General features: G+C 39.3%; 2 protein-coding genes across 5 annotated transcripts in view; one reads left to right on the forward strand and one right to left on the reverse strand.

Moving 5' to 3' along the window:
- The first annotated feature begins 272 nt into the window (after positions 1-272).
- The window catches only part of CMSS1 (cms1 ribosomal small subunit homolog), a 359212-nt gene continuing 347212 nt past the window's right edge, over positions 273-12272 (forward strand). For both annotated transcript variants that reach the window (XM_053564697.1, XM_053564698.1), the window contains exon 1: positions 273-448. In XM_053564697.1, coding sequence (XP_053420672.1) covers positions 385-448 — 64 coding nt within the window. In that variant the 5' untranslated portion in view covers positions 273-384. The remainder of the gene's footprint in view (positions 449-12272) is intronic.
- The window catches only part of FILIP1L (filamin A interacting protein 1 like), a 286443-nt gene continuing 281160 nt past the window's right edge, over positions 6990-12272 (reverse strand). For 2 of the 3 annotated variants that reach the window (XM_053564693.1, XM_053564696.1), the window contains one exon: positions 6990-7970. In XM_053564693.1, coding sequence (XP_053420668.1) covers positions 7787-7970 — 184 coding nt within the window. In that variant the 3' untranslated portion in view covers positions 6990-7786. Of the gene's footprint in view, positions 11405-12272 lie in introns of all 3 variants that reach the window. The other variant, XM_053564694.1, reaches the window with a different exon arrangement.

The raw sequence follows: 12272 nt of genomic DNA on the forward strand, positions 1-12272 counted from the left end.
AAACTGAACAGAGAAAAGCTGACTTAGAATAGGCCTTTCTCACTTTCGGTACAGTCTTATCGGCAAAAAAAAGGAAACATATATTTTTGAAGAAATTTATTTAAAAAGTGATAATATGTTTCTGTTTATGTGTCTTTGGCTTCGGAGAGATTTATTTTGTGTTTCCAGACTGATGCTTCCCGTCGGTACCTCTGTCGAAACTGCGACAAGTCGCAAGCGGCTGCCGGGGAGGCGGGGCGGAAGCGTGACGTCATCGCCGCGGGGCGGAGGCGACGGCTACCACGCTAGGTGCGGCGTGCTGCCAATCTCTTCGCGCGGCTCTCGGGAACGTGATTGCTTGCTGTCGGCCCCAGGTGGTCTGCCCGCGTTCAGTCCTGCGCGGAGATGGCAGACGATCTGGGAGACGAGTGGTGGGAGAACCAGCCGGTTGGAGCAGCCAGCAGCCCAGGTACCCTCTCTCGCCCGCGATCCTGCGGGGCCTCTCCCCCACCTTTCCCTGGCCTCAGCCAGCCAACGGCTGCGGGTTACGGTGTTACCCCCGGCGGGGCCGCGCGCGGCTGTAAGAGCGCCCGAGCTTCGTGGGAGAGATGGTGTGAGGGATTTTTTAACATGTGAAACAGGCAAGTGTGACATTAACTCAGATATGCCTGGCAATAGTCAGGAAGGACCATTTTCCAAGCTGTTTTTCTTTTCCTATTTCTCGAGAATAGGTAGGAAAATTTAACAGTTTTTGTGAAGAGACACAATTTTGCTTGGTGGGTAAGAGTAATCCGTGAACTAGGTTCAGACTGCTTCAATTCAAATCGCGGCTCCAGCACTCTGATACTGTTTTCATCTCCTTTTCCTTACCTATGAAATAAGGACAATAGTAGCTATTTCATAAATTCATTGTGAAGATTAAATGAAGATAATACAGTGATGCACTTTAGCACAATGCTCGGCGTGTTATCATATGCTCAGTAAATATATGTTACTGTATTTCTTGCCATCATATTACGTAGTTTGGAGTATTAGAGCTGAAGGGGAGCTTAAATAGAAGTCATCCTTTTGAACTCACTTGTTTTACGGATGAAGAACATGACCTAAAGATGTCAGGTAACTTGACGAGTTTAGGAAGCCGGCTCTGTCAGAAACAAGACCAGAACTCAGTTAACAATACAACACTTACTGTGCTGCGCTATGTTGACCACCGAAGTAAAACTTAGTACCTGAGTAGAGTATCAATAAGGAACAACCCCCTTCAGGCTGGTCTTGAACTTTTCAAGTTCCATCAGGCTTAATATGCAATTTTTTTTTTTTAATCACTCTTTAAGATCTCTCTTCTCTACCAGATTCTATGAGTTTTGAGGGCAGAGACATTTATGAATTATGTCAACCACAGGGCCCTGCACTTGATAAAAACAGCCTTTAGGTACAAACTAAGCAGATGTCATTTTTTTAAAAGGTGGCCAATATAATATTTCCTTGATCAACTTCCTGACTCCTGCAGCTTTGCTTCTCACAAATGTATTTCTATGCCTGACAGCACAAATATATTTCTTTGCAGCCCTGCGGTGGTCCACATTTACTTTAATAACCTATTCCCCCAACTCAGATAATAAAAAGTATAACTTATGGTGGCGCCTGTGGCTCAGTGAGTAGGGCGCCGGCCCCATATGCCGAGGGTGGCGGGTTCGGACCCAGCCCCGGCCAAACTGCAACAAAAAAACAGCCGGGCGTTGTGGCGGGCGCCTGTAGTCCCAGCTGCTCGGGAGGCTGAGGCAAGAGAATCGCTTAAGCCCAGGAGCTGGAGGTTGCTGTGAGCTGTGTGAGGCCACGGCACTCCACGGAGGGCCATAAAGTGAGACTCTGTCTCTACAAAAAAAAAAAAAAAGTATAACTTATGGTATGATTTCAACAATAAAGACCATTTAAGAAATTGAATTCTGCCAGTAGACAATGTGATTCATGCCCACATAGAAGTAAAACTCATTGCTCATGCCTGTAATCCTAGCACTCTAGGAGATGCGGGTGGGTGGATCGCCTGAGCTCAGGTTCAAGACTAGCCTGAGCAGGAGCGAGACCTCATCTCTAAAAATAGCTGGACGTTGTGTGGGGGCCTATAGTCCCAGTTATTCTGGAGGCTGAGGCAAGAGCATGGCTTGAGCCCAAGAATTTGAGGTTGCTGTGAGCTATGCCGCCATGCCTCAGCACTCTACCGAGGGCAACAAAGTGAGACTCTGTCTCAAAAAAAAAAAAAAAAGAAAAGAAGAAGTAAAACTCAATTCAATTCAAGTTGGGAGAAGGGGAGAAAGGAGAGGAGGGGATTGGTGTGCTCCCACTCAATGGGCACAATGTGTGTGCGTGGGGTGTATGGTACACCTTTTGGGTGTGGGACACAATTACAAGATGGACTCTACCTAACATTCAAATATTGTGACCTGGTCATATACCCTCACATTAATCTGAAATTAAAAAAAAAAAAATTGAATTCCTTTTGCATATAAAGGGGATCCCAGTTCTTGGTTTAGTCTTGCCTCTGTCCATCAGGTATGTTACTCTAAAGTAAGTCATCCCTTGGAAGATAGAAAATGAACATGTATTGAGTATTTGGTGCCATATCTTTTCATAAATACAAATTCATTTAATCTTCATAACATCCTCAAATGGTGCTACCTTTGTTTTTATAGATGAAGAAACTGAGAAAGTAACATTCTAAGGAATACACATTGAAGAGGTCTGGGAAGAATTTAGTCAAGTGATTGATTTTCAAAGCCATAGTTTTCCCACTATTATTATGTGGCTTCTTTGGGCCTCAGTTTTGTACATTTTGAGGAATCAAAATGAGAAGTCCTTAGAGATATCGTTTTTAGGTACATTTTCAAACATTTAGTAGAACTTTAAATTGCTATAGCCACCTTCAGCTAAGTTGCCAGAATTCTATCAAGACAATGTGTTGGAGTCCCCAGGATCACCCCATTTCTTAAACTTCCTTTTAGCTAAAAGACTAGGCTTTGAAAATTGCTGGCATTAAGTGTGTCAGAGGCTTTTGCTTTGTTAATGACTTTTAAGCAAAGTAAGCATGTACCATTAACGTTTCTTTCATATTTGTTTGTTTACTGGCAGTTTGCCTAACTGCAGTGCGTATAGCATTGCTAATTTAGAAGAAATAATAGCTGAACCAGTGTAGATTTCCTGATTCTTTCTATGTTAATAGGGAAAAGATATGATAAATATGTGAATTACGTTTTGTTTTGAATATCAAAGTAGAAAAGCACCTTAAGTCAGAGAAAGGAAAGGGAGTTGGAATGATGCTTTTATTTTTGTTATGGATTGTGCTACTTGCCTGTAAAGATAAACTTCTTTTCCCATCCATCACCTGTTCCCAGTTTACTTTCATGGTAGCAAGGTGATGGAACATTTTAGTCACTTACTGAACAAAAAATTGTTGGTTATATACAGTTTGTAACACCTGTCTAATGTGTCTAGCTATCTGTTTATTGTCTGAATGTCTGAGAAACTATACTGTGTTTTGGCTATTCTCTTGTCTTGGATGTGCTATATAAGTCAGAGATTTTTTTTTTTGGGGGGTCTCTGTAAAACCTATCATTTTTGTACTGGAGTCATGCATTGCACTGGAGCTCAACATGTGAATGGGACCTGTCACTTGGGGTTTGGTAGATGTTAGTGGAATGAATGCATGTACTATATATGATATCTGCTACAGAGTTTTGCTCATCATATATGTAGTCAGACATATAATTTCTCATCTAATCTAGATATTTTTGAGAATGGAAGGCCATGAAGTTAGAATTTTGTAGCACTATCTTGGTCCACCTAGGATGTTTGGCGAGTGGAGTCATGGCCCAGATAAGACAGCTAGGAGTCTCAATGCTAAGGAACACACAGCCCAGTCTGCTTTAGGCATAAGAGCCCAGGAATCATCTGATGACATCTCATATTTCATTTCACTTATTCCTTATTCCCTGTGTGCCTTTAGAAAGTATTTGAAGTGACTTACAGTAAGCAGTACATGCAGTAGATCCATGATTTCAAAACATTAATGCCTAAGTGAGCAAATACAGTGCCTGAGATTTCAATGTAGTTGACTGGTCTGGTTACTTCTCAGTGCAAAGCTGAAAGCTGACAGGGTGTCATTCACAGCATGGATTTCATGATCTGTGGAGCTGAGCCCAGAAATTCTGCAAGTTGAAAGTGGTCACTTGATCATTCACTCACTGAAGGGAACAGCAATTTCTTTCCCTTTTTATTTCAATGATGTACCTATTAAATTACCAAGTCAGGTATCCAGTGGGCACCTGAGTATGTGAGTCTGGAGCTCCAGGGTCACGTCCAGACTGGAGGTACAGATTTAGGAAAAACTGGCACACAGCTTACTTTTAAAAAAGATATTCTCTTAGTAGTCTACAATTCTTAGCCCCCAGGTCTTTTGAGGATTTTTCAGGGGCTTCCCTAACTCATTCTGATTCTTTGATGTTATCTTTACCAGGCATCTAACTAGAAAACTAAAGTGTTAAGACACTTAATGTGCGCAGCATTAGGAGACTGCAAGTAATAATGCCAACTTGCATTTGTTGAGTATTTACTATGTGGCAGAGACTGTTTTGATTGTTTTATTTGTACTAGCTTATTTAATTTTCACAAGTTTTTATAAATGAGGAAATTGTGGCACTGAGTGGTTAAGTGAATGATTGGTTCACTGTTACTCAGATGGTAAGTGGGGAAGCTGTGATTTATCTGCAAGCAGTCCGAAACTGGAGTCTGCACTTCCATTTACCATAAGTACACAGACTATTTTGTGCACACAACTATTTGTATTATCAACTGTAAGAATCTCACCTCCCCCCCCAGAATCCCTTATTGACTTGAAGAGACTTAGAATTTATCCTTTTGTTTCTATATTATCACTGTCATGAGATTATGTCTCAGTTTTGTTTCTTTGGGTTTTTTTCTTGCAACACAGTGAGGTCTCTCAAATTATGTTAGTTAACCCGTACTCTCCCAAAGTTTGCTTATTGGTAGCTCTGAGTAACCTGCTTTGTCCTTGGGCTTTGCCAGTAACTCAGATTTGATCCTGGAGCTCAAGGTTCATATACCTGAAATCATTACTTATTTATTTAATAGGAATGCCAAATGTAAACAAGACTCAGCAGTTGAATTATTCCTCAAATCTACTTTTCCTTTAGACTTTCTTATCTTAGTAAATTAAACCACCAGTTAACTCAATTTCACTGACAAAGGCCTAATAGTATCCTGATTGATTTATTTCCTTGGTGCCTTGCATCTCATCTATCAGGTCTGTTGTCTCTACTTCTGAAACATCCTGAATCTCTTTTGTATTTTTCTCATTTTTACCTCCATGGAGCTATACACTGTTTTCCTTGTTCGTTGTCACCCATGTGGTAAGCTTCCTTAGGGCTCTAGATTTCCATCATGTCTCTTACTCAGCAGCTAGAATGATCCTTTTTAAAAGAGAGTTCAGATCACATTTCTGCTTACACCCTCCAGTAGCTTTCCCTTGGTAAATGGAATGAAATTCCTATTACTTACTATGGCTGGTAGTTGCCACATCCTCTGCTACTTACTCCCTTCTAGTTTACATTGCCCCAACCATACCACCCTTCCTTCTGTTCCCTGAGAGGCTAAGCTTATTCTGTCTTAGCCTCTTTGCAATAGCTATTTCTTTTCCTTTCTGTGCTTTCCTTCTAATTTTCAGATGGCTGACTTCTTCTTAACATTAAGAACTCAGTTCAAATATCTCCTATTTTGAGAGGCATTTCCTGGTCAACCAGTCTAGAGTAGCCACCCAGTGTCTGTATTACAATGTCACCTTATCATAATTCTCAGCAGAGCTGATATTTCTCTTGTTAAATCATTACTCCCCCCATGGGGGCAGGGAGTTTATCTTGTTCTTTTCTTCGTTCTTAGGCCCTAAAGTAGTGTTCAGTACATAGAAGGCACTCATTCACAAAGTATTTGTTGGTTAACTAATTAACTGTTAATATTAATTGTTACTATTTCATAGTCAGATCTTAGCTCTTAACCTAGGAGTTCTCTCTCCATAGAACCTTGATCTGTTGGAATAGCCTGTCCAGGCTTTTGACAGATTTGACAAATGCTGTTTTCCTCTTTTTAAAATTGCATTAGCAGTCCTTGCACAGTGTGGCTTACTAGCATTTCATTCTAACCATATTTGGATTTAGTTTTTATAAATTGTGTTGTGAAAGGGGACAACAACTCTTGCTTTGTAAATGAACCTGTAATTTTTATTGGTGACAGCTTTGATTACTTAGAATCAGTATGCTTATTCTTTTTGAAATTGATGAAATGAGCATTTTAAGTACTTTTTGTTGTAATATTTTATGGTATCTCCTTCAAATTATGTTGTTTTGTCTATGTTGAATTCCTTCTGGAAATGATAAAGTCAGGGAGCACCTTGGATTTTTTTTTAAACCCAAATAATCAATGTTTGTTTTTCGTTTTTTCCTTTTTCACACCAAAGTTATATTTTTACAGTATTAATTTTACATTTAGTCAGTCACGCATTGCATATACTGTAAAGCATTGACTCTGCATATAAAATTCAAACTTGTGATATTTACAGTAGATATTGATAACACAGTAGAGAATCAACTTCAGGGCATGTTTTTTTTTTTTTTTTTGTGGTTTTTGGCCGGGGCTGGGTTTGAACCCGCCACCTCCGGCATATGGGACCGGCGCCCTACTCCTTGAGTCAGGGCATGTTTTTAAAATCATTCATTGGCCCTGTTACAGAGGGAACAAACATAATCTAGCTTAAATTATAGGATTTATATATTGATGTGTTTTGATCAAAATGCAAATTATATTAAGACAGATGTTCAAGGGCAAAAAAACGGGGGCAGGGTGAATTTGAAGAGGCCAGGGAAAGGAAAGAGGAAGGAGAAAGACGGCTCCATTATTAGTCATTGTTCTGTACTCCAAGACTGTAACAGATATGGACTCTCAGAAAACCTTCATGGGCTAATTTTATTTTATGGCATATAATTTCCATGATTCTTTCAAATGATTAAATGAATGGTTCTTGGCAAGAAACAATGAAAGTTTAAAGGTACAGATTTACACATCTTTCTCATAATCACATGTGTAGTAGTTTCTGTTGTAATTCCATTTCTTCTCTCAGGTTTAATAGTAATACATTATTTTATGGCCCAGATCCTTTGGTCTTTTCTTAATCTGACACTCAGAAATTGAATACTTTAGATTCATTCATCAAATTATAAATTTTACTAAAAATATCACAATTTGAAATGTAGTTTCCCCATTTCCATCAGCTCTCATGGAATTCTTTTTTTTTTTTTTTAATTGTTGGGGATTCATTGAGGGTACAATAAGCCAGCTTACACTGATTGCATTTGTTAGGTAAAGTCCCTCTTGCAATCACCTGGTCTTGCCCCCAGAAGGTGCGGCACACACCAAGGCCCCACCCCTCTCCCTTCTTCCCTCTCTCTGCTTTTCCTCCCCCCCCACCTTAATTGTCATTAATTGTCCTCATATCAAAATTGAGTATGTAGGATTCATGCTTCTCCATTCTTGTGATGCTTTACTAAGAATAATGTCTTCCACTTCAATCCAGGTTAATACAAAGGATGTAAAGTCTCCATTTTTTTTAATAGCTGAATAGTATTCCATGGTATACATATACCACAGCTTGTTAATCCATTCCTGGGTTGGTGGGCATTTAGGCTGTTTCCACATTTTGGCGATTGTAAATTGAGCTGCAATAAACAGTCTAGTACAAGTGTCCTTATGATAAAAGGATTTTTTTTCCTTCTGGGTAGATGCCCAGTAATGGGGTTGCAGGATCAAATGGGAGGTCCAGCTTGAGTGCTTTGAGGTTTCTCCATACTTCTTTCCAGAAAGGTTGTACTAGTTTACAGTCCCACCAGCAGTGTAAAAGTGTTCCCTTCTCTCCACATCCACGGCAGCATCTGCAATTTTGAGATTTTGTGATGTGGGCCATTCTCACTGGGGTTAGATGGTATCTCAGGGTGGTTTTGATTTGCATTTCTCTAATATATAGGGATGAACATTTTTTCATATGTTTGTTAGCCATTTGTCTGTCTTTATTTATTTATTTTTTTTTTTGTAGAGACAGAGTCTTACTTTGTCACCCTCGGTAGAGTGCAGTGGCATCACAGCTCACAGCAACCTCCAACTCCTGGGCTTAGGTGGTTCTCTTGCCTCAGCCTCCCAAGTAGCTGGGACTGCAGGCGCCCGCCGCAACACCTGGCTATTTATTTGTTGCAGTTTGGCGGGGGCCAGGTTCGAACCTGCCACCCTCTGTATATGGGGCCGGCGCCCTACCCACTGACCCACAGGCACCGCCCTGTCTGTCTTCTTTAGAGAAGGTTCATGTCTCTTGCCCATTGATATATGGGATTGTTGGTTTTTTTCATGTGGACTAATTGCTAATATTCCTTAAAATGATGAAGTTCCTAAACATTTCTTCCTGAGTTCTTTGTTAGTCTAATTCATGCTAGACCCGGGATCAGCTAACTGTTTTTGTAAAAGTCCAGATGGTGGTAAATATTTTAGGCTTTGCAGGTCCAGTGGTCACAGTTGTAACTACTCAGTTCCACTGTTATTTTGTAAAAAAAGCAGTCATAGAAAATAAACATATAAACAAATAAAGTGTGGTATTTTAATATAACTTTACTTATGAACAGTGAAATTTGAATTTTATGTAATCTTCATGTCACAAAATGTAAATAAGACCCAACTATTGAATTATTCCTCAAATCCGCTTTTCCTTTAGATTTTCCTGTCTTAGTAAATTAAATCACCAATTACTTAGTTTCACTGACAAAGGCTTAATAGTATCTCGATTGTTTTATTTCCTTTGCCCTTTGCATCTCATCTATCAAGTCTCTTGTCTCTACTTCCAAAACATGTCCTGAGTCTTTATAGTTTTCTTCTTTTGATTTATTTTCAACACGTAAAAATGTAAAAGATATTCTTAGCTAGCAGGCCATGCAAAAACAGACAGTGGGTTGAATTTGGCCAACAGACCACAATTTGCATTTCCTGCCCCAGACTCAAAATTGGACCCGGAGTTGTTAATGTCACAAGTCTCTAGAAGAATAAGGAGTTTGAAATATACCCCTGAGAGAATTGTGTTTTACATTAATTAGACCATTACTGAATCCTTAATTATCAGTCATGTATTCAACCAGACGCATTTCTGGTCAGATCAGGTACTGGATTCTAAAAAATTGCATGGAGATTAGTTCAGAAATCATTGAAACCAAATAAAGGAAGGGCTGGGGAAAGACTCTAGAATAAAAGTGTGTCAGGTTTTTAAATTGTTTGTTACAAATGGATGTGTTTTCATTCACTTGGATTTTTGTCAGCTTACTTTTAAAAATTGAATCAACTGAAGTCACTCCAGAATATTTGGACAGCATTTTTTATTTTCTTTGTTTTTCGAGGAGCCACACTTCTATAGGAACAGAATTGTGCTCAGGAGGCAGGATTTTTTATATTTTAGTTGTTTTATATATGGCAAACACCATTTTGTTGAACTTCAAATAGTATACATACATATTGGCATTTAAATATATATATATTTATTGCTTGAAGTAAATGTGTTTTTAGTTGGTAATCCTTTTATTAAAACAGAATTTTAAAGACTTGTATTCATGAGATAAGAACTGCATTACCATTTAAAGGTGAATTTCTGCTGGTTGACAAAGAAGTGTCTGATATTCTCTTATCCTTTTTTTAGGTCTTTGTACAATATCTTGTCCCTCTTTTCCCACTTGCTCTTTAACTTATGCCCAGTTTGGCATAGAAATACTTTAGGAATAAACTGACATCAGAGAAAACGATTTTGAAATCTCTAACATACAACGTATTTTGTGCTCCTTTTTGAATTAAAACTTTCCCAGGGTATCCTGTTTTAGTGGGGCTCTTATCAGTGCACACTGTTTTTCCTGTTTTAAGCTTCGTTTTAATTTGTTTAGTGTTTGCTCTAGGGGTTCCACTGAGTTTCTTTTTTTTCTCATTGGTATAATTACCGATGTTGAGTGTTATCTGGGAGTAACTTCTTTTCCTAACCCTGTCATGTACCATTTCCATCTGTTAACATGTTTTCTCACTCAAGTCTTTACTGAATAGCCTTTCTCTTCCTTTATTCACTCATCGTCTACTTACTCAGGATTGACCAAACACCTGTTTTATGTCAGGCACAGTGCTGAGCACTCCATACTTAGGTATGTTATTTTTGGTGTCTGAGCTTCATCACCTTCTTTGTAGTCCATTCCCTTCCACTATTCTTTTACCACTTTCCTGTAACTTAGACTTTCCCATTTCTGGCTTTTAATTTAATTGACCTCCCCACTTTCTCCCTCTGCCACTTGCCTGCTGGGACTGCTGCACATCATTCCTCTCTGCTGCCCAGGCCTCTTGCTTTTTATCCTTCTCCTTGAAATTGGATGGGCTCAGGAGTGTTTGTATAATGGTATGTATCAGTGCTTTAAAGCAAGCTTAGCTAGATGAGTAGGGAATAGCAGTTCCTTCGCTCCCTCTCTGCTGGCTTTATCACAAGACAGTCAGCTAAAGCAGTCCTTCAAAAATGTCTTCTAACGTCATGCCTCCAGTTTTTGGTGAAGGATCACAGAAAATGTTGGATTATGTTCTTCATCTCTTGATTGAGGGTTTTTGAAATGTAATTGTAGTCTAAGTCAAAAATGCCTGTGTCTTAAATGTCTTGTGTTACTCTGTCTACACTGAATTATAGGCACACCTTTCTTTTAATTCAGTGAGAGAATTTCCATTGCGATGAGAAGAATTACTTCGATTACTTCCAGAGGACTGTGTTCAGCCGTATACATAGCTGTTTGAATTCAACCTACTGTAGTTGGGCATGCTCATAGGTTATCAGAACATGAAGGGACCTGAAGAATTATTCTGCTTTCTTGTGTGGCATATCGGAAACTCAAGGCTTAAGTTGAGGAATGCCAACCCAGTGTCACATGAATGAAAAGCCAGGATCGGAATTTGAGTCTCCTGATCCCAAGCCCTCATTGAATCATCTGCTTTTTTTATAGTCTTCATTTAGGAAAGGGATGCAAATAAAGAATGTTCTATGACGGCCAGTGCTGTAATCTCAGCATTTTGGGAGGCCAAGGTGGAAGCATCACTTGAGGCCAGGAATTTGAGACCAACTTGGGCAATATAGTAAGACCCTGTCTCTACAAAAATCAAATAAGAAAAATTAACCAGGCGTAGTGGCGCATGTTTGTAGTCCCATCTACTTGGCAGCTGAAGCAGGAGGATTGTTTGAGCCGTGGAGTTTAAGGATGCAGTAAACTATGATCGTGCCACTGTACTCCAGCCCGGATGACAGAGCCAGTCTCCTTCTCTATTTAAAAAAAAAAAAAAAAAGTTCTATGAGATGATAAATTGTTGTCTATTTTTAAAACACCTGAAACAGTGATTCGTATCTCCCTAAAAGATCTCAGTATTATTGATCTTTGCTTCACAAATACTCTGATTGCTAAAGAAAGCAGCAATACCAATCTAAAATGGTTTGTCTCACAAACCTCCCAATGTGATTCTGAGGCCTGGTATATGCAGAAGAGGCAACCTGCTAGAAAAATGAGACCTCAGACTTATGTGCCTGCAGTCAAGTGTGCATGGTACACTAGTGATGATCAGGTATGCCACACAATGGATATATTCAGCCATTACTTTTGCTGTTCCTTTCTTCTCTGTACCTAAGAATTAAGACTTTTTTCTTGCCATAAAAAATAAAATCATAGTGTTAGGCCTTAAAGTATGATAGTAATAGTCCTGCAATTTTGATGGAAATAATCTGACTTTCTTGAAGCGGAGTAGGAATTTTTGCTACATTTTCGTAGCAAAGTATGATTAATCAGTAAAGTTTTGTAGAATGAAGGCTTCTGTTTTCACCAGAGAACTCTTCAACTGTCCTAGTGAATTCAGTCCTATCCCAGGCTGATGATCTGTAGGGTAGGTTATGAGTAGATTGAAGAATTGGATGGATTTGTTACATGGGTCTGGACCTGGGATTGTTTATATGTGCATATACTGATGCAGAGGTAAAATGATCATAATGTGCTGCTGTTTCAGGATGGTCTTGGCCAGGTCCACCAACCTGTGAATGAACCATCTGTTGGTTTACTGCTTCACCATTTCCTGGAGAGAAGGCCCTTACTCTTTGGCTTTTCATGGTGGTAATTTTAGCTTTCCAGATATTTCTGTAGATG

Source organism: Nycticebus coucang, chromosome 16 (assembly GCF_027406575.1).
Source record: "Nycticebus coucang isolate mNycCou1 chromosome 16, mNycCou1.pri, whole genome shotgun sequence".
Lineage (NCBI taxonomy): Eukaryota > Metazoa > Chordata > Mammalia > Primates > Lorisidae > Nycticebus > Nycticebus coucang.